Genomic DNA, 27,413 nt, shown 5'->3' on the forward strand with positions numbered 1-27,413 from the left:
GGGCAACACAGTGAGACTTTGTCTCAAAAAAAAAAAAAAAAAAAAAAAAAAAGAATGAAATTAAGCTGATTTTCTATCAGAAAAGAATTATTCATGAATAGAACGTGGACAGCATAGATTTGATGACAGGAAGATTGTATCTAATCTGAATTACTGAGTGACCTAGGAAGCTTGTTTACTGCGACAATTTCTTATAGCACATTTTTTAACTGATACAGTAGATTTTTAATATTAATATGCTAAAAAAGTCTGTCTACTTGTCTGAAAAAGAATAACTTCTTTTATTTTTGAGTGGAGATAATTATTTGGGGGTGAGTAAGCCGTATTTTATTAGGTATATGCAAAGGAAAACTTTGTTGGAGACCTCATTTTATATTTTAACAATATTTAATTTGATTTTTTTGCTAGTTGTATTTTGTAGATAAAATATCTGTTACGCATATTTATTTTTTCTGTTTTTTGAGCAAAACAATTTGATTTCTTCAGAATGCGAACCTTACGAAAAGCTCTTATAAAGCCATTCTGGTAATGAGGATGCAGTCTCTAAGTCGACATGATATTCTCGTAGTTTGTCACCCTGCTGTTCAGGGGGTACCAATGAAGTTGCTTTAAATGGGAAACGTCTGTTCCATCTCTGAACCTCTAACACCAGAACAGATGGGTAGAACATAGAACATGGAAGGTTTTACCTCTGAGGTGGTAACAGTGAAGCCACTCATTAACACTGAATTTACCACTTCGTTAGCAACGTTGCTTCCTGTTGAGAAAAGCTAATATAGGCTTTCAAATTGACTGAGCATATATTTGACTACCTCTGTGATTATAATAAGTGGGAACAGAAAGTAACTGTCTTTCAAGCTAGTTTTTTGTAAAAAATTCTGTCATTCATTTCAGATTTATGAGATTGTTGCTATTGAGGTATTTTACTTTGTCTACCTCGTTTAATGAGAATTATCAGGAATAGGTAATAATATAGCATTAAGGCTTGCTTTTCTTTTCATTGACATTTGCACACTCCTTCCTAACACATGTTTATGTGCTGCCCATTTTTAACTTCTGTGTATGTGATGTAGAGACTCCTGCTGGGTGATGCATTAGCACCATTTTGGAGTGATACCATTGAATATGATCTTATTGGAAGTCTATTTTTATTACTGTGCGAGTTTGCCAACCTCAAAACAGAATTCTAAAACCTATGAGGGGTGGAAAAATGATTGTTGGTGTAAATAACAATGCCCAAAAAAGTTATTTTTAATACTTACTTGTAACGTTATATTAACACATTTTGTGCAAAGAGTAAGATTAGATTTATAAGTGCCTGTTCTAAGTTATGTAAAAAGAAAAAGTTATTAGAAATGATTTTTTTTTTTTTTTTTTGAGACAGAGTCTCACTCTTTTTGCCTGGGTTAGAGTGAGTGCCATGGCATCAGCCTAGCTCACAGCGACCTCAAACTCCTGGGCTCAAGCGATCCTTCTGCCTCAGCCTCCCGAGTAGCTGGGACTACAGGCATGCGCCACCATGCCCGGCTAATTTTTTCCAAATATTTTTAGTTGTCCAATTAATTTCTTTCTATTTTTAGTAGAGACGGGGTCTCGCTCTTGCTCAGGCTGGTCTCGAACTCCTGAGCTCAAACAATCCGCCCGCCTCGGCCTCCCAGAGTGCTAGGATTACAGGCGTGAGCCACCGCGCCCGGCCTAGAAATAATTTTTTTATTCTTAAACTAGATTTAATGTTTTATAAAGCATGAAATTGATACTATATTGGATAGTAGAAATATTGAACTTTATTAAAAATGTTTTAATTTCTAAATATTGGATTGTGGGATCCTGTTGTCCTAAAATAGTAGTAAAATACTATTACTCATTATAGAAATTAAAAATACTATAAAAGAAAAGTGTGGCAGCTTTATTCTTTATCTGAGAATAGAACCTGGTCTGTCCTGTTTACTATTGTATTCCTAATACTAGAGCAGTGCCTGGCACATACTAATTGCTCAGTAAATATTTGGAGAATGAATAAACTGCACTTATTGTGTATAAAAGGAAAAGAAATATGGAAGTTTATTCTAGTACTTCAAGTAGTTTGTACCTGGGATTGCCAAATAGCAGGTTCTTTAAATTGTACATGAAGATTATTGGATATTTTGAGGGCCTTGCTACCTATAATTGCTTAGTCAAGAAATCATAACCTGATGAAACTTGTATTTGAAAGGGATGTTCAAATTTTATAGGAAGAGAACTTTTTCTTCTTATACTTTAGGAACTTTTACTTTGATTTTACAATTGTGTTTTTATGCATTCAATACTTACTCAGTCCTTTATTCAACAAATATTGCCTGAGCCCCTATGCCAAGTGCTCTGCTAGGTTCTAGAGATATGACAGTGACTAGGTGACAGTTCCTGCCCTCAAAGAACTTAACATTCTTCAAGAAGACAGGCAATTCCAGTACAAGGTGGCCATTTCTAAAAGCAGGGCAAGAACGGGTGCAAAGGAACTCCTCACAGTAGGGATAGTTATACAACCATGATATGAATGTCTCCCAAACATTCACAAGTATCCTTTCCTTTTAAAATATTGTGCTGTTTGCACAAAATGATTAAATATATTATCAAAAATGCCTAGAAAATTTTTATATGAAATGAATTAAAAACATATGTTTGTGCTGTTTCATCGTAAAATTATTTTTGGCCATTGTGCTAGACTGTCAGATCATAAATGGGATAACTGCTTTTAGAGAATGCCTAGAATTTGGGGGGGACCAGCATATGAAAATTTAACATGAAACTTCATTAATTTTAACTTTTCTAAAGTTAGAATTAAGGTTAATTTGAATAAGGAATGAATGAAACCGTATGAATAAAGCATTTTTACAAATGCTGGAATGTTAGGAGAACATTAAACATCTTGACAGTAAAGGAGTCTTAAATTTAAAAAAAAATGCTATTTCATACATAAGCCATTGATGTTTAATGAGTAAATATGCTCATTCAAATGAAGTTCTTTTAATGAGTGGTGTTTTGTTACCTTCCTCCAGATGTGAACCTTTAATTGACAAAATGTTTTACTTCTCTGCTACATTTGATAATTTAAATTATTCTCTAGCATAGAGTGACTGCCTCTAATAAACCTACTTAAGTAGGTTTATTATTAGCAGTCTATATGCATGGTATAAAGTTTTTTTCAGTCTGTAGCATATTTGTATTGTTTATGTGTATGTGTGTGTACAGGTTGCTTTCCTCTAGACATTTTGTATATATGATGAATTGGATTGTTGTTGCCTAGCATGAAGAACAATATTAATCTTGAGATGCTTTTAAAGTATTTGAGTTTTTTTAAGTGTTTCTTCATTCTTGGAAAATTGCTAGGATCTCAATAGAAACAGTAGAAAATTAAGCTAAGAAAATGTGTACTTTCAGCTCTCCATACGTTTCTAATAGTATTTATTTCTTTCATGCAAATCTAAATTTTTTTTTTCCATTTTCTAGACTAAATGTGTTAAGTGGGCTTGCCAACAATATGGATGATTTGAAGATAAACACCGATATTATTGGTGCTAAAGAAGAACTCCTAGATGACAACAGTTTTATCTCAGAGAAAGAGAGTGGAGTTCATAAACCAAAAGATTGTCAAACATCATTTCAGAAAAACAATACATTGACTCCGCCTGAAGAACTGTCAAAGGACAAATCTGAAAAAGCCTTAAGTGGAGGCCAGTCTACTCTATTTATACATGCCGGTGCTCCTACTGTTCCTAGTGAAAACTTTATCTTGCCTAAAGGAGCTGCTGTTAATGGACCAGTTTCACACTCCTCCTTAACTAAGACTTCCAATATGAATAAAGGCAGTGCTTCATTAACCACTGGACAGCCTGTGGATCAGCCAACAACAGAATCTTGTTCAGCTTTGAAGGTAGCATCTGATCTGCAGCTGTCTACACCACAGAAAGCAAGTCAACACCAAGTTTTATTTTTGTTATCAGATGCAGCACATGCTAAGAATCCAACCCATTCCATTAAAAAACTACCTACCTCTGCTTCAGTTGGTTGTGACATTCAGAATTCAGTAGGGAGTAATATAAAATCAGATAGCACTTTACTAAATCAAGTAGAGGTGGGTGAGGATAGTGAAGATTTATTAGTAAAAGATGATTGTGTCAATACATTAACAGGAATTTCCTCAGGTACAGATGAATATAGGTCAGAAAATGATACAAACTGGGATCCTCAAAAAGAGTTCATTCAGTTTCTTATGACTAATGAGGAAACAGTGGATAAAGCTCCAGTTCACTCTAAAGTAGGTCTAGAAAAAAAGAGAAAGCGAAAAATGGATGTAAGCAAGATAACTCGTTATACTGAGGATTGCTTTAGTGATTCTAATTGTGTACCAAATAAATCAAAAATGCAAGTAGATTTTCTGGAACAGAATGAAGAGCTACAAGCAATAGACTCACAGAAATATGCATTATCAAAAGTAAAGCCTGAGTCAACTGATGAAGATTTGGAATCTGTGGATACTTTTCAACATCTAATTTATAACCCAGATAAATGTGGAGAAGACAGTTCACCTGTTCATACTAGCACTTTTCTTTCAAATTCCTTAAAAAAGAAATGTGAAGAGAGTGATTCTGAGTCACCTGCTACTTTCAGTAATGAAGAGCCATCATTCTACCCCTGTACAAAGTGCAATGTGAATTTTAGGGAGAAAAAGCATCTCCACAGGCATATGATGTATCATTTAGATGGGAATAGTCACTTTCGCCATCTTAATGTCCCAAGGCCATATGCTTGTAGAGAATGTGGACGGACATTTCGAGATCGAAATTCACTTCTAAAACATATGATTATTCACCAAGAAAGACGACAAAAGTTGATGGAGGAAATTCGTGAATTGAAAGAACTTCAGGATGAAGGAAGAAGTGCACGATTACAGTGTCCTCAATGTGTGTTTGGTACCAATTGCCCTAAAACATTTGTGCAACATGCTAAAACCCATGAAAAAGATAAAAGGTACTACTGCTGTGAAGAGTGTAACTTCATGGCAGTGACAGAAAATGAATTGGAATGCCATCGAGGCATTGCCCATGGGGCAGTGGTAAAATGCCCTGTGGTTAGTTCTGATATAGCCCAGAGAAAAACACAAAAAAAGACCTTCATAAAAGACTCTGTTGTAGGGTCATCAAAAAAATCAGCTACCTACATATGTAAGATGTGTCCTTTTACTACTTCAGCCAGAAGTATTTTAAAAAAGCACATGGAGTACTTGCATTCATCATCATGTGTTGATTCATTTGGTAGTCCTCTTGGACTTGATAAGAGAAAAAGTGACATCCTTGAAGAACCTATAGATACCGATAGCACTAAACCATTAAATAAACAGCAGTCAACCACATTTCCAAAGAACTCTGCTTTAAAACAAGATGTGAAGCGAACATTTGGATCAACTTCACAATCAAGTAATTTTTCAAAATTTCATAAGCGGCCGCATAGAGTACAAAAAGCCCGGAAAAGCATCACCCAGTCAGGTGTAAACATGTGCAATCGAAACAACTCTGCCCACAAGGCTGTTATTAAAAACAGCATTGACCAAAAACCTAAGTATTTCCATCAAACAGCAAAAGAAAAACCTAATGCCAAGGCAAATAACAACTATTTATATAGACACAAATATGAAAACTACAGGATGATCAAAAAATCAGGTGAATCATATCCTCTTCATTTCAAAAAAGAAGAAGCTAGTTCATTAAATTCTTTACATCTCTTTTCATCATCAAGTAATTCTCACAACAACAGTTTTATTTCAGACCCTCATAAGCCTGACAACAAAAGTCCAGAAAGCTTCAAAGACCACAGGCGTGTAGCTGTAAAGAGAGTAGTTAGGGAATCTAAGAAGGAAAGTTCTGTTGGAGGAGGAGAAGAGTTGGATGGCTATCCAGATTTTTTGCATAAAATGACAGTTGTTGTTTTGCAAAAACTTAATTCTGCTGAAAAGAAAGATAGTTATGAAACAGAAGATGAAAGTTCATGGGATAATGTTGAGCTAGGAGACTACACTACACAGGCCATAGAAGATGAATCCTATAATGATATTAATCAAGAACATGTAAACTTATTCCCTCTGTTTAAAAGCAAGGTGGAAGGTCAAGATTCTGGAGAAAATGCTACCCTTAGTTATGATCAAAATGATGGCTTTTATTTTGAGTATTATGAAGATACTGGCACTAACAACTTTTTGCATGAGATACATGATCCTCAGCATTTAGAAAATACAGAAACTTCATTGTCAAAGCATAATTCTGTTTTTCATTGGACTGATTTGTCCCTTGAGAAGAAATCGTGTCCTTACTGCCCGGCAACATTTGAAACAGGTGTTGGGTTATCAAATCACGTCCGGGGACATCTTCACAGAGCAGGATTAAGTTATGAAGCTCGTCATGTTGTATCACCAGAACAAATAGCCACAAGTGACAAAATGCAACATTTCAAAAGAACTGGCACAGGGACCCCTGTTAAGCGAGTTAGAAAAGGTAAGTTCTCATGTGGATAATTTGAACTAAGAGGTCTTTGTTCAAATTCAGAGGATTTGAAAGTTTGGTCTTTTTTAGAATCACATAATTTCATATTTCAGAATTCATTTTAGGGAAGTCAATTTATTTAAAAAATTCTGATATTTACTCTTAAAAAATTTTTTTTAGCTATAGAGAAGTCTGAAACCACTTCTGAACACACTTGTCAGCTCTGTGGTGGTTGGTTTGATACTAAAATTGGATTATCAAATCATGTTAGAGGCCACCTGAAAAGACTTGGAAAGACCAAATGGGATGCTCACAAATCTCCTATCTGTGTTCTGAATGAGATGATGCAAAATGAAGAAAAATATGAAAAAATCTTAAAGGCTTTGAACAGTCGTCGTATTATTCCCAGACCATTTGTAGCTCAGAAACTTGCATCAAGCGATGACTTTCTATCTCAAAATGTTATACCTCTTGAAGCATACCGTAATGGCCTAAAGACTGAAGCTCTGTCAGTGTCTGCGTCAGAGGAAGAAGGGCTGAATTTCTTAAATGAATATGATGAAACAAAACCAGAACTGCCCAGTGGAAAAAAGAATCAGTCTCTTACACTGATAGAACTTCTTAAAAATAAAAGGATGGGAGAAGAAAGGAATTCTGCTATTTCTCCTCAAAAGATCCATAGTCAGACAGCAAGAAAGAGATTTGTTCAGAAATGTGTTCTTCCATTAAATGAAGACAGTCCGTTGATGTATCATCCACAAAAAATGGACTTCACTATGCACTCAGGTAAGAGGACATTTATGAATGTCTTATCGTATATAATTTAAACAGTTCATTTATGCCTCTTTTAATGGAATATTTGTGGAAAATACTTTCTCAGAATCTTTTTAGTTAAGCTGCTTTTTTTTTACAGAGCAGATTGGTTATTCTACTATTCTATATAACTCATCAGTTGATGCTCATCAGTACTGAGTTCTCTGTGCCTCATTTCTTGGTCTGAATGTAAGGTGAGAACAAAAGCAAAAGAAAACCACATGAAAACAAACAAAAAGCTGATCTGTAAAAATAAAATTTGCTATGACTGGAGGATGGTGGTGGATGGGAAGTTGACATTCAAAAGCTGAAAAGGCATATACCTCTGTCATATTTTTGCCAGTGCTCCAAAGTGATAATGTTTTCAAGATTTAGCTGTTGGTTTTTCTGCTGCTTAGGTAAAACAAAACAGACTCTTTTAAACTGAATGGATTGGTGTCTGTTATATGTTGTGATTAACCCAAAGAAACCTTTTCCTCTCCAATTACTCAGTGTATTGCGGGATAGTTTGGTTTTGGAGAACGGTTGTGAGCATAAAACATATTTGTTTGGTGTTTTAGATTTTAAGATAGTGCTCTAATGGAACAGATTACTTAGTTTAGTGCTTGTGCACCAGTAGCCTTTTCTTTTCAAAGGAATATTTTGTATTATTGGCAAATGATAGCCAAATTTTATTGGTATTGCTATATTGCTAAGTTTGGTTTATACTTTTAGATTTGAAGAATAAATGTCTTTATTGATTTCTTTTGGTGGTTAAGAATGTTGAAGTTTTACTTAGGTGGTCTCGTAATTAGAGCCCTAAGTTGAATGTGTCTGAGGTAATAATAGTTGGCTAATGGATTAATAATGAATAAAATTACTGTAAGGTAATGTTGTTTTTTTACTTTTGGTAGACATTGGGATATCCCAAATACTTGTAATGCAGTTTCGATATAAGGAAAGATTACCTTGTATTGTAAGTGGTCTGAAAAACAATTTATCTTATACGGGCTTCTGGTTAATAGGGCTTTTTCTTTCATACAAAGAGTCTTCCAAAGTCAGTAGTGTTCATTATCTTTTCAGAAGGAGAAAATGCAGGGAAGATGTGTTAGACGTGTTGACCAAGGTGTGGTGTACTTCAGAGATGGAAAGCATATTTGTGGCTATCACAATAATGTTTAAGAAACCAGTTGTAATGTGTTGGGGGAGTGAGGGTTGAACTCCAAGAAGTTAGGAGTTTCTTATTGTTTCAACATGTTTTCTTTCCTGTGATAACTAAGATGTTAGCTTGTTGATCATTTATTTAGCACAAAGATTTTAGCAAAAAACTTCAAATCATTAACTTTCATTATTGATTGCGCATTCAGAGTAATGAACATAAAATGCCCTGAATAAAATGTTGTGTCTAACAGCTGTTCAGTGGTGTGTTTTACCACCTTTTCTCCCAGCCTTCATCAGAAAGCTAATTTAGTATTGAGACTTTTACGGTTTTGTGGGTAAAACACTTTAATTACCACTTTGTTAACTAGACTTTTTAATTCTTTTTATTGGTAATGTTGTAAGCTTTGAAACTTCTCAACAGAACTGTGCTGTTCAAATCACAGTATTGTATTTTAGTAGGTTTAAGAAATGATCTGCGTAACACAGAAATCTGCAAGAAAGCGCTAATAGGTGTTAAATCCAGAGGACCTCAAAGGTTTAAGTCACTCCCCTTCCACCTTTCCAAAGAGCATGGGTGGGCCTAAATACTAACTACAAACTAATAACAGTTAACTTAATTCCCCCTCTTTATTTTAAGTTACGCTAATTCAATGAACGTTTTTTAAACCATCTTTATTGTGGTACTTTTCTACACACTTTAAGCTAAGAAAATTTCACTTTTTGAAGTGAGAACTGGATTATAGTTTTCTTTTGAATGATAGGTATGCCTGTGAAGCTTAGAACATGTGTGCATTGCAATACGACGTTTACAAGTGCTGTTAGCCTGTCCAACCACTTACGCGCTTATGCACGAAAGAAGAGTGCTGGACTTTTGACTGGTACAGGTATGTTTGAACAGATAACACAGCAAGTCTGTTTGATACGATACACTTTTTTCTCACCATACTGGTGCTAATTCAGATGATATCATAGCTTTCTTTGGTAAGCTGCAGTTGAGTCTGAATACACATTAAATTTCAGCAACTTGTAAACTGTTAGATATAACTTTAAGCAAGTTTTCATTTGACTCTTATTGATTTGATTTGGGAAAAATAATAACCCAATAGAGGTGTGGAACTTTTTAGTCTACATTAATCCCATTGATTTTTAAATTATACTATTTTTAATTTTTAAATTTATTTTTGTTAGTAGATTCCAGTAAGACACCTCTCTTTGGTAAAAAAAAAAAAAAAAAAATTACAATTCTAGCCCAGCACAATTGCACATGCCTATAGTCCCAGCTACTTGGGAGGCTCAGGCAGGAGGATCACTTGAGCTTGGGAGTTTGAGGCTGCAGTGCACTACTATGATTGTACCTGTGAATAGCCACTGCTCTCCAGCCTGAGCAACATAGCATTAAAAAAGATTGCAGTTACGGTTTAGGGAAATGCTTTATTAGAAAAGGAAAGTATAGTGAAACTTCAAAAATGCAGACTTGATTAGAAAATTAAGCAAACTAATGAGTTTTCATTAGTCTATAGATCAAGGGGCAAGCCTTAATAATGGCTTGTGTTGACAACTGAATAGATTTTTCCTTTAATGCCCCTAATCCATATTTAGGATTAATAAGTTTAGCTATGCACATAAGTGTTAACGTGCACATTTCTGTGTTATTTTTGGTTGGTTAGTCCAACCTTGCAGATACCTCTTCATACTGCTCATCTGTGAAAATTTTATTAGCTTACTCATAAGTAGTATGCTTCTTATACCCTGCAAAATGCTTTGCTCTTTTCGTTTGTAGTCTTTTAAGCTACCCTGCTTCAGCAAATCCTATTTTTCTCACATCTTAAACTATACTCTTTCCTAAACAGGTCTACATAAATCCCTTTGCCTATAATTCTCTTTTCAATCCTTTTATTTCCCTTGCTCTTTTAGGTTACTGCCTTCTGCTTTCTTCTAGTTGTTGTTTTCCCAGCTTTTTTGTTCTTCTTCATATCCTATGACTTACATCCAATATGTTCTTGCTGCCAAAGAAACTACTTGTGTTTGTACTGGTGTCTTTCTTTCTTCTGCTTCTTTACTTTATTCCTTGACTTGGTACACGAATGACCAGGGATGACTGTTAACCATTTATATTAAAAGGAGGGGAGTAGAGAGAGTCTTACTTTACTGGATTAGGCCTCCTACTGTGAGGTTTTTGTATACCCCCACTTTCATCAGGCATGAAAAGTGATTGTAGACATTGGCGATGGAGGGCAATGAAAATAAGAGACCGTGGAAGTGGGAAGTCATCATTATTTATTACCATACTCACTAACCTTTATTGAACACTTACTGTGTCGGGCACTGTGCTATGCGATTTACGTGCATAACATTTAATCTTTGTAACAACCTTACGAGCTGTAGGTACTATAATTCTGTCCATTTTACAGGAAACTAGGGCTTAAAGAACTTAATTTGCCTAAACTTACACAGTTAATAAGTAGCAACATTAAAGTTTAAATCAAGACTGTCTTACCCTAGATCTTTGGGGTTTGGTTTTTTTATTTTTTTAAGATCTTTGTTTTTAATCACTACTCTGTACCACTGTTCTCTACCACATACAGGAGGCCCTTTTCTTGGATTTCTTATTTTAGAATGAAAGTAATTGAAAATTTTAAAATAAAGTTGGGTTTAAGATGGGGAGTATTCTGGTGAAGATTGAGTTAATAGGAGTTTCATTAGAAAGAGCAGGAACCCTAGAAATGGTTAAGCCTACATTAGACCAGGGAAGACTTCAGAAAATGTTCCATACTGACTGTTGAAGCAGATTATGCAAATATCCAATGAGACAAGATCTCCCTAGCCCAGATTTTGTTAGTCCATTTAAAATAATTCTTTTACCTCATCTGAAAGCCCTTCAAAACATAGGATTAATTGCTTATAACTAATTGGTAGTAAGCCTTCATTGACCCAGGGTGTATTCTAATGAACATTATCTTAAAAACCTCATTTTCGTAGAGAAAAGTAATGTGGGATAAATGGTGATATATTCATGAAGAAAAAAAGAGAATATTGTTTTTAAAATATCATTAACTCAGTACTAAGCAAAATGTCAGAAGTACTAGGAAATATAAAGTATGTGTTTGGCAGTCCTAGGCAAAGAGAAGAGAAATGAAAAGCTGAAGAAAGTCGAAGGTGGTATTTTCTACACCCAGTACACACTTCTGAGAAACTTAAAAAACTTATGCTTCCTTTCCTTGGAAATTCTGAAACATTTTCCGCTGATTTTTAAAATCTTCTTGACCAGTAGAGCTATACAGAAGATGTTTTTGCGGCTTATTCATGCCAACTAAGAAGTTTTTTTTCAGCTTTTTCACTGTTTTTTGTCTTCCAAATGGAGAATTCTATATTATTTTTATAAACCCCACATACCTGTTCTCTTCTCCCATATCAATATCATTGGTATAAAGCAGTCCTAATAATCTAGAAGGCTCCCCTGTCTTACAAGGGATCAAGCATCACTTTTTGAGAATATGTAGATGTTCTTTTTGATGAATAAAATACAAATACAAGGTTTTTATAAAACCTTACTTTAATATGAATATATCACAAACTGGGACAATGTGAAGGGGAAATAGGTAGGAATAAAATCTCCATAAAAGTGTCTAAAAGGTGTGTTTCTGGTTCGAGCAGTTTTCATTCATGTGAATTTCAAGTTGTGTGGTCCACTCTTAGAAGCAGCAGCTTAGATGCCCCAGACTAAATGGTAAAAGGCCTGTTTGGTAACTGGTGATAGAATAAACTTTCAAGTCTTCTTAGAAGCCACCAGCTCATGACCTCTTCTGTGGAAACTGGTGGCCTTTGGCAGGGAGGGAGCAAAAATATTCAGACTTATACCTCTCCAGCTAGCCTGAATAAACTGAAAAGACCACCCCTCTGCTTCCCAAAATATCTATTTACTGTTGACTCAGATACTTCTCAATCTTTTTTTTTGGTCACTGACCTCTTTGAGAATTTGGAAGCTGTGGGAGCCATCCCAGAAACATGCACTTACTCATTATCCGATAAAACTTTTTGTATACATAGTCTTCGCATATCTCCTGAAGACTGTAATTCATGGACCTTTTCTGGTGGAAACTTGAGAAAGGAGAGATGTCAAAATAAAAATGAAGTATTTAATAGAACACAGAACTAGGAATCAGGAGCCCTAAGAAATTCTTTTTTTTTGAGAGCAGAGGATGCCTAAGATACAAGAACTGTGTAACATCAAAACTGTTAAATAATCTGTGAATACTTCTTGCCTAATAGTAATAAAAGGAACTTGTGGAGAAAGTAGGAAAGCTTTGGAATTAAAGACACGGAAGAGGTAGCCATAATTGAGACAGTTGAATTGTTGAAAAAGAATAGATTTCATAGTTTAAAGGTTTACTCAGAACTGTCCCAGTTTATCTTCCATTGGGTAGGTTGAAATAAATTGTTTAATAATTTTCATGTGTCTTCAGTTGTAGATAATTTATGAAGCTATTTTACTTTTTTTCCATGGATCTTTGCCTAAAGAGACACTAGTATCAAAGGATTTACTTTATATCCCATATTGTACATTCAAGGCAGACTTATTATTCAAGAATTTATTCCAATTAGTATAGACTGTACTGATAGTAGGCTAAGGTTTTGTTCTCTTTAGATTAATGTTTTACACGTTCCTACAGGTTTTTTTCAAGTTAATTTCCTGTACAGTCTAGTAAGAGCATTATATAATTTTCATTAAAAATCAGAAATTTTATGATATAGTTCAAATTAAATACTTTTGGAGTTTTTATTTTAACTGTCGGCTTGTTTGTGCTTAATAGTTTAACTAAATATCTTTTTTATGCTGGCAGTATTTAGAGCACAGTATTATTAAGTTATTAATAGAGTGACTATATATACTGGTTTAGCTTTATTGTCTCACCTGAATACTAGGGCCTCTTTTACTGTCACAAATGTCCTGGACTGGATGATAAATTATATGGTCACCCTGGTTGTTAAAATTTCTAAAACATTTAAAATTAAGGTAAAGAATATTCTACCAACCTAATCTGCAGTAGAACAAAAAGCTATCTTGAGGTCAAAATAAGCGTAAATTTCAACAGGTGTTGAAAGAGAAATAATTAAAGCTAGAGTAGAGAGAATGTTGTAAAAGGAAATATATCTGTAAGATGAGTGCATGTTTGCATAATGCTTCTTTGTGGTACGTAGCTTTCTGTGTCATTCTCTTGAAAAGAAGAAATAACAATCGTGACGTTCAGCTTTTTTATTGGGATTCCCATTTTACATCTTGACCCTGTATACAAACTCACATTACTACACACATACCATCCCTTGTTCACTCATTCACTTGCCTGAATTGAGTGTGATACACTTTAATATTTGCTTTTTTATTTTATTCTTTTTTATTAAAAATTAATGCTGATATGACACAGTAAATTGATTTACTGCCCATTACAAAGTCACTGCCCATAGTTTAAAAATACTGCCCTAGGTGCCTCTTTCTCTGGGAGCGTGGTGCTGACTAGAACAAACAGTAGTAATATCTTAGCAATCATAACACTTCTTGGCAGCAGGTGAATTTTCTTTACTCATTTTATTCAAGTTTTTATCTATAGCTCACATTTTTTTAATCAAATGCTGACCTTCAAGATATAAAGAAAATTGGAAATTTCTAATTACTTGTTTTAAATGAATGCAAGAAAAATATTTTTATAAATGCAAATATATTTGGGAGGGGCTTCATTTCATTATCTTCAGAACACTTCCTTGATAACATTTTGGAAGTAATGTACAATTGTTCCTATTCTACAACAACAAATGATTCATCCATCATAATTAAAGAATGACTTTTCTAATGAGGAAAAAAATAGTTTAAAAAATTGATACTAGTCAATACCACTAGTATAATATATTTGTCTTTTTTTAGTAAAATCAATATTTTATTTTTTATACCATCCACTTTTAAGTGTAAGAGTAGATTACATAAATAGGTTCTTTTGCCTGTTTTCAGCTTTAGTGATATAATTGGCTGTAGAGGCCTGTAACAGCAAGTGCTAATGAACACATAACACAGTGCCAGGTGCTGAGTGGGTTTGTAAGCCACTAGAAAAAGTCATTCTTACCTTGTGGAAAGTGCTGTGGGAGCACTTTCTGCTGTGATAGAAAGAAAAAAATAATAATATTGTGAAAGTATCCCAATGTACATTAAATAACTTATTCTTTCATAAGTGTCTCTGCAGGGTCTTTTTAAAAATATTATAATGTTGCATGTTCAAGAAATTGCATGTTTTTATAGTGATTCATTCAGCCTGAAAGAGTACAAGTAGAAAATTTTGATCTTCTTATTAAGATTAAACTCTAAAGGAGCAAACCAGCTTCTACTTAAAGCAAATACCTTGATAATTTCTCCAGACTGGGCTGTGTGGGGAATAATGTGAGAAGTATGAGGCATGTCCCCATCATCAGAAAATTTATGAAAGGATTATTGGCAACACATATAAAACAATTGAAATTAGAGAACTGCACAAGATAGTGTATAATTAAATGGCATATTGCCTGTAAGTGCAGTAGGAGTTCAGGTTGTTTATTTTAATCTAGGCCTTCTTTTGAGGGGAAGTGGGAATTAAGTGGGGCTCCTCTTTTCCTGCTGCGTTTACTACTTGTCTCATTGTTAGCTATCTCCTGTAAAAGAGAGAAAAAGAACAAAATAAAATAGGTCATGCTGGTTTGTTTCTTGTCATTATTTTTTAAATGAGAGAGAAAAAGGAAATTACTAGTCACAGAAGAGTTTGAATTCTTGTACCAGGACTGTGCTCAACTCTGAGCCAGTAAAGATCCTGTACTCCAGCTGCATAAACATAATCATAACCCAGAGGGATAAGTACAAGTATACTATTACAGAAAGCTTTGTAAGATTTCAGCCAGACCTTGAACTTGAAGAATGAGTAGTTTTAGAAAGAGGAGATGAAGTAGAAAATTTCAAGGAGAGAGAAGAACATGGTATAGATACAAAGGGATGAAATTTGGAGTTCAAGAAGTGTCAGGAAATTTGATTATAGATGTTGGGGAAGATGGTGATGCCAGAAAAGAGCTGGAGGAGGGGATGGTTAGTGCTTTTAATGCTTGGTGGAAAAAAATTTAGGAAATCATTGAAGAATTTTTTTAAAATAAAGGAATGGCATGATCAAACTTGTATTTTAAAAAGCTGTTCATGAGACAATGAAAGATGTGTTTCTGTATTTTCTTAGCTATAACTTACCTCTGTAGTACTATTCTTCATTAAGAACACATATCTGTATATATTTATCTGCACAGTAACACATTATCTACAAAGGATTAGCAAGGTAATAAATTATCTAAGTAAATTTTAAATGTCAGAACTTGATTTTTTCCTAACCTTTTTTATGGTAATCTCTTTAAAATATTATTTCAGCATACATCTTTATAGATATGGTATTAATTGTTTTATTATGCCAACAAGAATTAGGCAATTTGCCCACTATACTAAAAGATGATTGGCTGATTTACTCACTAATTCTACAAGCGTTTTTTCACCTCCTACTGCGATTTATGCAGTGTGCTAGGTACACAGAGATAAATTGGGTGTACATATATGCGTATGTATATATGCGTATACATACCTAACTGCACATACATACATAACTGTAATACAAGACAAATTGGTAAGTGCCATTGGAGAGATATGTGTGAAATACTGTGGAAGTTCAGAAGAAGCAGCAGCTAGACTAGCACCCCAAGAGGCTTTTAGAATTAGCATTTGAATGGATCCTGAAGGATAGCCAATTGAAATGGAAAATGGAGTAAGAAGTGGGGAAGGAACATACCTGAAGTAGGGAGTAATTTTGGGACAATGTGGGAAGTATATTGAAAATACTAGGAAGTCGGAGTTGAGTTGAATTGGTAAAGTGAGTCAGGTAGAGGACATAAGAGTGCTAGTCTAAAATGTTGGAATTAATTTTTTAGTGAGAACTTCTGCATTTTTTAAAAGAATTCCATAATGCTTTTGAAACTGCCTTTAAAATAAAAGTTAAAGGAGTTGGTAGAGAGGTGGTGAAATTGTAGGTGAGGTCATTTTAAGAGTCCTGTACCTGATCAATGACAATAAGAATGTAAAGGAGGGATAATAGATGTATAGATAATACTATGGAAGTAAAGTAAGGAGGATTTGGCAGGTTAGTTAAAGATAGAAGTAGAGGAAAAAGACAGAGATGGCTCAAGGCTTTAAATGTTATTACTGGGAGGATGGTTACAAGAGTACAGTTAATGAATCCGCTACCATGCTGTCTGGTAGAAGGGCGGGCTTCATTACTTCTCTGTCATTTACCTAGCAACACCTCCTCACCCAGCTATCCGCTATAGCAAAGCAAATAACCACACTTACTAAATCAGTAAGTTTCTTTTTAGGAGAATAGAGCCGAAGAGTTTTATACCATTATAGCATAAAATATTTAAATTTTTGCCTATTTTTGCTGGTCATTGGTTACAAAATTTAGTTCTCTTTGGTTGATTATCTTTTTTGACTAGCATTTTGTTTTTCGTAAAAGTCTTATCCAGTTCCCTAGCCCTCCTGTGGGTTTGGTTACTTATTTTCTGGGTTTTGCTTTTTATGTGTTTGGACTTTTTAAACGTGTCTGATATCTTTATATCCTTAGAGTGTTTGTGTTTGCTGTGATTTCTATTCTGTCAACCTTAATAAATAATGAGATTCAGAAAATATGATTAAGTGTAGAGTTTATTCCAGCCCAGCGCTCGAAGATGGCCACCTTGGAGCATAGATTCAGGTTGCCTGGAATATATACTCCTATTAGCAGCAGTTACAAGTAGGTTCTTAAGAAAAAAAGAAGAGGCAGTTTCTAAGTTGTTTACCAAGAATTTATATCAAAATAACAAGCTATTATTTGGCTGAACATTGTTCTTTTTATCACAAATTCTAGGAATGAACCTGAAGATGATGGGCAAGGCAGTTAGTCAGGAACAAAATGCCTTTAAACAATTGCTCCAGGGCAAGGCGGTGGGCGTGACTGAAGTCCCATACTCTGGTCTTTCTGGGCTTGATAAATTTTACATACCTTACAGCTCAGACTGCTCTGAGCCATTTTTCTTTTACCAATTCTAACATAAATTTCTTGAATGGTTTTTATAATCTGGATTAAGATACATTTTGAAATTATAAAGATACATTTAAGATTATAATAAGAAGGCATGTTGCTGACCAGAGCTAAATTTTAGGTAATTTGTTTTATTTGTTTTATTTATTTTTTTTATTTCAGCATATTATAGGGGTACAGATGTTTAGGTTACGTATATTGCCCTTGCCCCCCCTCCCCCCTGAGTCCGAGTTTCAAATATGTCCATCCTTCGGGCGGTGCCCATTGCACTCTTTGTGTATGCATATACCCGTCCCCTCCTCCCTCCTCCCCCCTCCCCTAGGTAATTTGTTTTAATTGACTTTATGGAAATAATAAAATAATACACAGATTTTCTCTTCTGGAGGTTAGGGCAAAAGGATGACTTGTTGGAGATTAATAGTTCTTCACTTATCCAAGGAAGTAGAAAAGTGGAATTTACTATCTCTTTAGTGTGTCTAGGGTTTGAGGAGCAAAGTTAATTTTTGCTATCCAGTGTTTAAAATATATATTTAATTGTAGCCTTAGCTGGAATTAAGCTAAAACAGAAAACACCTGGTCAGCACCATGTTTGTTATAGTTTGGATTTTGGCTGGAATGTGTAAACTCTTGAAAATTATAAAAAGCCAAATCAGATCCATTGGGACCATGGATTTGTGACATTTAGAATTACTATTATATTATTGTGTGCCCTATCTAAGATCAATTTGATTATATTGAAGATAATTTAAAGGAAATGTTAAAGTAAGGTGGTTTCCGTACTTGGCTAATTTTATGATCAAGAACTATTTAATTACTCTTAGTACATCTAAAATGATATTTTAGAAATACTGAGACTTTAGAGGGAAGGGAGTGTGATTATGTTTAGGTAATTCTAAACAAAAGTGATCTAAAGCAGAGTCGTCATTATGTACTTTAATGTTTATTCTGATTTTATATGTGTCTTAGTCTTAGAAAAGTAGTTGATATAGATAATAAGTGCCTGTTTTGCTTAATAAAACAGCATGCAATTCCAACCTACCTTGAAAAGAAAATTCTAAATGTTTTTTTCCTCACCCTTACCATAAAGAAGTAGTACATTTGCTATCCTGTTAACTCTTAACTGACCAGTAAGCCATTGTAGCTGGGGTATTGTTAGCTATTTTAGCTTTCAGCAAGCTGGTAAAACTAGTCTGCCTCTAATTTCTCAGTTTATAAAAATGTGTGATGAAGTATCATTTATGTCTAGCTTTTCCCTTTACATCTTGAGAATACTTGCTCAAAATATTCTTTTACTAATCATCCCCTGGACTTTAAATAGCACCTGTTTTTACAAATTGTATTTTTCTTCTCCCAAATAGACTCAAGTTTAAATAAAGGACTACTTTCATTTCTTTTAACTCTTTCTCTGAACTAAGCTTATAAGGCTGTTACTACCATTCATATAACCTACTAAGCTACCTGTCTCTTCTGGACTAATACTTGCTAAACCACAAACCTAATCCTTAAAGCAAAGGAAATCAGCTTTCCAGATATTTTGCACTTCATCCTTTTCAAGGTAAAATGTTAAAACATCCAGGATCTAGTTAACTTTGCCACTGATTGCTATGTGATTCTGAGTTAATTGTTTTTTAGTCATTAGGAATGGAAACTAAAAATTAATGGAAGTTCTTAGGGTACTGAAAAAATACCCAGTTTTAGAGGGAAAATATCAAGGGAAAATAATGGTGAAAATAAGTACTTCTGAGGTTACTATTTGTATATCTTTATGTTTAATTCCTGGTTAGAAAAGGGACATTGCTTTTTATAACAATAAATCACTTAAATTGCTCATTTTGGGAATAATGATTGGTTTAATTATGGTGGTATAGCTAGGAGCAAAGAATTGATGTTGGTAGAAGTTAGGGGAGTCTTTTCTAATTTTAATATTCTGTAGAGATATAACAGTTTTTGTCTTGATAGCTACTTTTTATTTTTAATGGGCCAAGAGATTAAGGAGTGGATTTGAATGCAGCTTTTCTTATTTAGGGTAGTAGGTACTCAGGACCCAGGACTGTGTAATTTGCAGGGTCCAGTGCATAATGAATATGTGGTGCCCTTTGTTCAAAAATTGTTAAGAATTTGAAGACTTCGGTAGCATTAAACTGAGTCTGGGGCCCTCCCTGTGCTGCTGCACAGGTCACACATTCACGAAGCTGGTTTTATAGGCACTTTGTACAGAAAGAAAAGTATAAGCTAAGGAAATAATGAGTTTGGCCTCTCAACAAATGGTTCCCCGTACCCCCTCCCCAACCCTATTTTACACAGGCTAACCTGTTTTTTCTTTAAAAAAGAAAAAGAAAAGAAGCAGCCACCCTGATTCTTTTTCAGTTGGGGCTGAGTGAAAGAAAATGCTATTTGCAGTCTTTTATATGCTTAGGGCTTATGAACCTTTGAAGTATTAGTGACAGCAATTAGAATTGAGTTTATATCTATCTTACACTTTTATATCCCTTGGGACATGTGCATCCTCTCCCCACCTCACCACTGCCACTGCTGCTCTTTAATGATAGTGGAATGATGGTTTACCTGTTTGTATCATTTTTATCCCTATTGCCTTCCTGAATGAGCTCATAGCTGCTATTATTGCCTAACCAACTTTTACAGGCCAGCTAGATAGAGAAGAAATTTTCTTCCCTCTAGTATGGCTATACCATGCCTCTTATTTTGGGTGTATATAACCTGGCTGTTACGTTAGGTTTCACTTTACCCCAAAGATGCTAACAACCAATTAGAAAAGAAACAGATGAGGGAGAGCTTTTAAATAATTGAGCAGGGGAGAGTGATTGCAAATAACATTTTGGTGGCAAATGTTAATTTAGTTATGGTGTGTTTTATCATAGAAGCTTTAGGTGTTTTATGAAATAAACCCTCATTCTCTGAAGTCATTTGTATAGTGAAGGAAAAGGAAAATGAAATTCATTGAAGCAATTACTATATGTAATGGGCAGAAAGGTGGAAAAGGCAAAAGATTTCATTTAATAATGTCAGAGCCAAAAGTAAATTCTTTTTCCTCTAGGTATAAAACTAAATAGTGTCTCAGAAAACAGACTTGAATTTATGTTTCTCATTATTATTATCTGTTATCTATTGATTTGCTTTTCATTGATGTGGTTTAGTGCTTTGAACATGTCATCGTCGTCATCATTGTTACTGTGTTGTAGTCATAGCATAGCAGTATGGTGTTCTTTTTGAGGACTCGTAAGTCTGCTGTATTACTCTTATATTTCTGTTTGACCAAAATAGCTGTTTTACTGAAAGGTAAATTCTAAAATTTTTTGCGTATAGCCTTACAGCTAGCTCAATTTGTTCTTTTTACAAGTAAAATATCCTTAGTAGCAATTCAGATCCTTTATAAATCAGGTAACTGCAAAGATTTTTGACAGTCCTCTGGTTGAAATTGATGACTTAACCAATGTCTGCCTCCCTGAATAGGAATCTTAAGAAGGTTTGAGTGACCAGATTTGTTTCTTTCTAAAGAAGCAATTATACTCAAGGAGAAGAAAATTCTAAAAATAATCTAGTATTTTAATATATTTCAGGTATAGAAACAATGTTACATTTTAAATACTTTGGAAAGGGAAAAAGGTGTGTGGATTTTTTGGTTTTTGGTTTGGGGGGGTCTTTTGGTCACTAACAAGTACAAAAAATCCTATTACAAAAAAGCCTTTGCATAACAAAGTTATCTATTTGGCAGATTATCTATATAAACAACTTTGTTAAACCTTTGGCTTTTTATTAGAAATATTGATGAGCTGATTATACTAAAACTGTGAATGTATTAGTTATGTTCTATATTTAATCTTCTAGTGACTCCTGGTACAGTCCCTCTAAATATAATGAAACCTGTTATATGAGAATATTGGTATAATAGACATGTTTGTACCTCATCTTCTTCATTTAGTGGAACATTTTTTGTACATCATCTTTATGTAGAAGATGCCATTTTAATGTCCCCTTTGTGTACATATTAATATGTTAAATACTCAATTTTTAACAGATTTTTCAAAATGAATGGGCAATATTACATGGGTGAAGTTGGATGTTGGTATTGGAAAAAACCATTTCTATAAAATGTATTTATGTTTCACCTGCTAAAAGAGATACCATTTCAAGGCATAAGAAATTTAGAATTGATGATGAAGATATTAAAATACTGATGTATTTAGGTTCCATTACCAAATGTCCCAGATTTTTAATACCTTAACCTTATGGATAAGTTTCCAAGGATTCTGGGTGCATCAGGTTCTCTAACCTTAACTTGGAGCCCTCTGTACTGGACATTATCAGTCATATGCTGGCAAGAGTTGTCCTGCTTCCCAAATACTACTTAAGACAAAAACAATGGCATTCTCATTTAAAGTTTAAATCTGATCATTCATAAAACAGCCTAAACTTCAGAGTTTCTAGAGTCCATAAAGCATCAAAAGTCAGAAAATATTCTTTTTTCCCCCTCTATTAAAGAAAAAGTCAAAAATATTTTTGTGTCTGAGTAAACATGTCTAGTTCCATTTTTAAGGTATCACAGCATCTAAATATAACTTAAATGCCTTAAAATTGATTCTTTTTCATACTTCCCCACCATCCTCTGCCCTTCTCTCTCAATTTACTTTATACCCCTAACATTAACATTCTGTGAACAAATTTTTTAAGGATGGTTATAATGTATTCTATTTGGATCCTACAGTAATTTATTTGCATTTTAAAAGGAGTTTGAGTACAGTGTGGCAATTTTGACAACCCGCAAGCTCATCAAAGTAAGATTCTACCTATAGTCTCATGATGTACCAAATGTTTGCTCTGTTCTGTGATATGTAACAGAAACAGAGATTGTGTGTGATTTACCTTACAGAAGGAAAGAGTAGCTGACATCTAGTAGCACTTAGCCTTTGAGTCTCCTGAACTCTACTTCCAGTGTGTGAATCACTTAAAATCCACTTAAATTCAGATTGCTCACTAAAGTAACTAGGAAAAAGAAGGTACTGATTATGAAGTAAGTACATGATACTTCACTCTTTGTACTAGTCATGAAGAACCTAGTTTCTACACATAAGCTGGGCTTGTCATTGCTTTTTATCCAGGATAATAATGAATACATGACTGCAACAACATTTGAACAAATGATGCAGAGGTGTTGTATGGGAATGTTACCTATATTAAATGGCGATAGAACACATTTTCATTCGTATGCCATCTGAATGTCAATGGTTAAATTACTGGGTTTTGCTTTATTTTTTACTCCAGAAGTATTTGTCCCACTATGTGTCAGGCTCTTGACTGAGATAACTAATGAGAACTTTATAAGATTTTTCTATCCCAGATTTTGTCTGTTTAGCTTGGATTTACATTCTTTAAAACTTGACTTCCAGTAGTTCTTTACTTATTAGACTCTTCTAAGGATAAACAGAAAAAGTCTGTGGGTCTTAGATTTTAATTTTGAGTAGGCAGGTGACAGGAGGTTGAAACCAGTGGCTTGAATGAGATTTAGGCTTCTCATGATTTTGAATTTTCTATGTGACATATCTGTTAGCATTGCCACTTGACTACTATAAGGAACTATGTTTACTGGTTTTTTAATAGTAGCATCTATTCTTTTGGAATCTGGACTTTGAACAACTCATTTCACAGAATCGTTGACTAGGCAGTTCCTATTCTCTCTTACTTAGAATTTTTCCAGGGGATTTCACATGGCAAGATGATAGAAGAGAAGCTATTTGGGTAACTCTTCTGTTACATTTGTGTCCTTCCCCCCTTGGATCCCTAGAAATAAACTCTTTACCTTCTCTTCCTGCTAATTGACCAGCAGCACCCTGGATTGCTATCATCCCTTTGTCCAAAGGAATGGTGTAGCTGTATTCAAAGACCTATAAAATGTTATGTCCTATCTACTTCTACCTATAAAAGATATCTTTTTTTTTTCCTGTATTAAATCAGATTGTTGTAGAGTAAATGATTGAAGGAAAAGTCAAATGATGGAAAAATTTCAAGAACAGTTAGCACTGAAATTTTGGTCTACTTTAATATAAAAGTCGTTTTTTCCCTTTTTAATCACATTTTTAAATAAGCTATTGGAGAAAATATAAAATGAAAAAATATAGTTAATATTAAACATCAGATCCAGTTATAACCTGTGTGAGATAGTATGGATTTATATTTTTTTCTAGTAAAATAACAATTATGATTGCATGATTGTACATGCAGTACAAGTTGAGTTCAAAAATGAAAGTTGAGCTTGTTTTGCCTTTCAAATGTAAGGCCAGCATGCAACTATGAGAGCTATTTATTATTACAAAATCCAAAGTGAATCACTATGAAAAGTGATTTTTTCATTGAGCTTTTCATTACGTTGTTAATATTCTCTTATAAGTTTTCAAAGCATGCGAGACCTACTTAATGGAGTAATAATCAAATGCAAATTAGCAAGATTTAACCAGGTGTTAAAATTATGTATGATCATAAGAGTAAAGATTATCATTATTGTAATACTTGACCAGTTTAGTAGTTTCGAATTATTTAGTTCCATTTTCTCCGTTCTAGTTTGGTATCATAAAGCATTTTTTGAAAAAAGTGGTACAGGCAGAGTGTATGCAGATAATATTACTGCTATTAGAGAATCAGCTGCAAGTTAGTGCATGCTTCAGGAAAAGGGAAATGAATGCAGACTTCTTCTAACTTGATTTAGATGGTCTCATCTCTCTAGAAATATGTGTATGTGTATGTGTATATTTTGAAATATATAAGGAGTGCTAAGTCTTTCTCTTACCTTTTTTAGCCTTAGATTGTAAGCAAAAGAAATCAAGGTCAAGATCTGGAAGCAAGAAGAAAATGCTGACGTTACCTCATGGTGCTGACGAGGTTTACATTCTCCGATGCAGGTATATGCCTATATTGCCAAGTCTCATCAGTTTCTTCAGATTCTGCTGTGAGCTATATTAGCTATTTTATTTGGGATTTTTAATTTGTATCTGAGGGTGCTTTCTCAGCAATGAAGTTACAAATAAACTTTTGGAGACAGGTTTAAAATTTTATTTAGCTCTTAATATAGTGAATCAAGTTAGCTAAGAGCCTCTATGATACTGTGATTTATAAAAGTGGCTGTTTAATTGTGTTTTATTTACTTGGTTGGTTTGGTTTAATTTGGCTTGGTATGATTTTTTTACCATCTTGAGTTCCTGCTTATTGGGAATGCATTTTCTCTTCCCTCATGCTCACACCTCCTTCCATACTCACACACACAGCACTCATGAATATACTTAGACACGACAGGGAAGGATATGGCCTAATGAATGGCACGTTTTGGAGTAATAGTTGTTGTTTTGAATTAAGATGTATAGGTATTAAGACTATTTAGTTAATTTTAACCTAATAATAATGCTCGCATCTCTACAGAGATTACTGGGGTTTATTATAGCTGTTAATAAACATGAATTGAGAGTGTTGCTATTGTATTGCATCATTTTTACTTTATTTAGAAACTGTTTATTATGTGCTATCTTTAAAATATGGTAAAGTTTATTCCCTATATTTATGAATTTTATGTGAGTTGGTTTTTTAAAAGGTGAATTGGTCATGTTAAGAGAACTGTTATCAACTCTTTCTGTAGGTTTTGTGGCCTAGTCTTTAGAGGACCATTGTCTGTTCAGGAAGACTGGATTAAGCACTTACAACGACACATTGTAAACGCTAATCTTCCACGGACTGGAGCTGGCATGGTGGAAGTCACATCACTACTTAAAAAGCCTGCATCTATTACAGAAACTTCATTTTCTCTACTAATGGCAGAAGCAGCGTCATAGAACCAGGAAATCTTTTAAATAGCAAATTTGAATTGGATGTAAATTTGAAATTCTTTTTTTTTTAAAGCCACATTAAATTATCCGTTTATAAATACTAAAGCAGGAAAATGGGGAAAAGTGAATTATAGTGAAATCAGAGCAAATCGAATACTTAAAACAGTAAGTAGTCTACTATATTTTATATAGGGTGGAAGACATGTTTTTAAGGTTTACTAAGTGTTGTTGGTTAACTGTGTTCACTCAATAAAAGATCAGTACATGTAAGCAGCCATTTATAAACTGTTGCACATGGATACTTAGAGACAGACTTATTGGAAAATTATGTTTTCTGCAGTGTTACCACAATCAAGGCTCTGTTTATTCCCCACAAGACTTGCATAGAAAAATAAGATATTATATTTTGTTTGTATGTATTTAGTGTTTTGTATAATACCAGGAACTGCTAACTAAATTTACTCAATTTAGGGCATTAAATATCATGTACTTCATAGTTTGAGACTGTTCACTCAAATAGGGCAGAGTACTATTCTATCTAGATGTGTAAGTGTTTTTTTTAAATCACACGGAACGGTTTTTTTTATACTAAAAAGTGGAGGGAGATTTGTTTAAACAAGTATTTCTAAAAGAAATATGTACATAGTCCTGGAAATTATTTGTGGTAAGGAAATATTCTTTACTCCAATTGCATTTCTCAGACAATAAAGTGGTGCATCCATGCTACCTCCTACTTTGTCAACAAAGATGCTATTTACCCTTTACATTTTTGTATCATAATAGATGAAAAAAATCTAATGTTCTTTATTGCAAGACATTCTTTTGTTAACAGATTTCTTTTTAATGTTTAACCTAAAATTTGACATGCTTACAGGACAGGTTTGCCTCTTTATTTAACATTGTAGAAATGTAATTAATAAACAATGCTCACTACACAATTTAGAATAGGCGTTCTCATTTATATTATCTTCCAAATTTGATCAGTTAGCAAAACTTAATACACCAATTAAAATATTTCTACATATGATGAGAATGTTTACAATTTAAATTTTAGAACTTGTTTTGGATGTGATTATATGTACGAAAATCGTGTAACACTATGCTCATGCTAAGAACCGACATAACGGAATTACTGAAATAAATGTGCTGTGAGGAATGGAAAATATGGTGCAGGTGTCTTGGTCATGATAAATTGTGATTCTTCTTTTAAATTCTTTCCACAAACAAATTACTTCATTTAATCTGAAATCAGATTCCTTTACAAATAACAGTTTTTGTATGCAAGCACCATTTCATTTTATTTCATGTAGTATGGCTAATACTATAGTTGAACCAAGGAATATGCATTGATTCTTTGCTTTGTCTGTAAATAAAGTTAAAAACAGTTAAAATAAGGAGTATTTTAGTAGAGTATATACATACCTCACTGCCAGTGAAATTGCTTTCCTATGGTATATCTCCTTACCAGAAAAATCTCTAAATAAAAAAAGACTTAAAGAAAATTATAATGTGTATAATGGTGAAACATTTCTTTCAACATTGGTGGAAATAGTCCACTTAAGGTTGTGTTTCATTTGATTTAAAATTGTTTATATTTACCAGGTTACTTTGTTCACAGCATGTAGTTTTTCTAGAAACACCTCATTATAAGAAAGGTCTATTTTTCCCCCTTTCATGGTAAATCAAACCTCTAAATTCAGAAACATCTTATATGCAGAATTAGAAGGTTGGACTAGGTGAATCATTCCCAACAAAGGTCTCCTGATCCCTGAGGTAGTCAATGAGGGGAAAGTTCTAACAAGTTATTTTCAGTTTTATAAAAGGCCTAATAGAAACTGCATTTGTCTATAATTAGACTAACTAAAACATCAAATTTCTTTAGTTTTGACTGAAAATATACTAAGTCTTTGTATACTGGTTATCTCTTATTGAGCAAGTTTCATCGATAGTTATATGTCTCTGAATATTTTTTTTAATTGACAGACATACTACATAGCAAGTAG

At 33.8% G+C, this 27,413-nt stretch overlaps 1 protein-coding gene across 4 annotated transcripts in view; it reads left to right on the plus strand.

The window, feature by feature from the left end:
• ZNF644 (zinc finger protein 644) overlaps positions 1 to 26,915 on the plus strand; it is a 122,781-nt gene extending 95,866 nt beyond the window's left edge. For 2 of the 4 annotated variants that reach the window (XM_012661169.1, XM_012661170.1), the window contains exons 3-4: positions 24,393 to 24,495; positions 25,224 to 26,915. In XM_012661169.1, coding sequence (XP_012516623.1) covers positions 24,393 to 24,495; positions 25,224 to 25,416 — 296 coding nt within the window. In that variant the 3' untranslated portion in view covers positions 25,417 to 26,915. Of the gene's footprint in view, positions 1 to 3,486; positions 6,525 to 6,692; positions 7,299 to 9,226; positions 9,350 to 24,392; positions 24,496 to 25,223 lie in introns of all 4 variants that reach the window. The other 2 variants (XM_012661167.1, XM_012661168.1) reach the window with 2 other exon arrangements.
• Positions 26,916 to 27,413: the final 498 nt, after the last annotated feature.

The sequence above is a fragment of the Propithecus coquereli genome, unplaced genomic scaffold (assembly GCF_000956105.1).
Source record: "Propithecus coquereli isolate 6110/MARCELLA unplaced genomic scaffold, Pcoq_1.0 Scaffold7, whole genome shotgun sequence".
Lineage (NCBI taxonomy): Eukaryota > Metazoa > Chordata > Mammalia > Primates > Indriidae > Propithecus > Propithecus coquereli.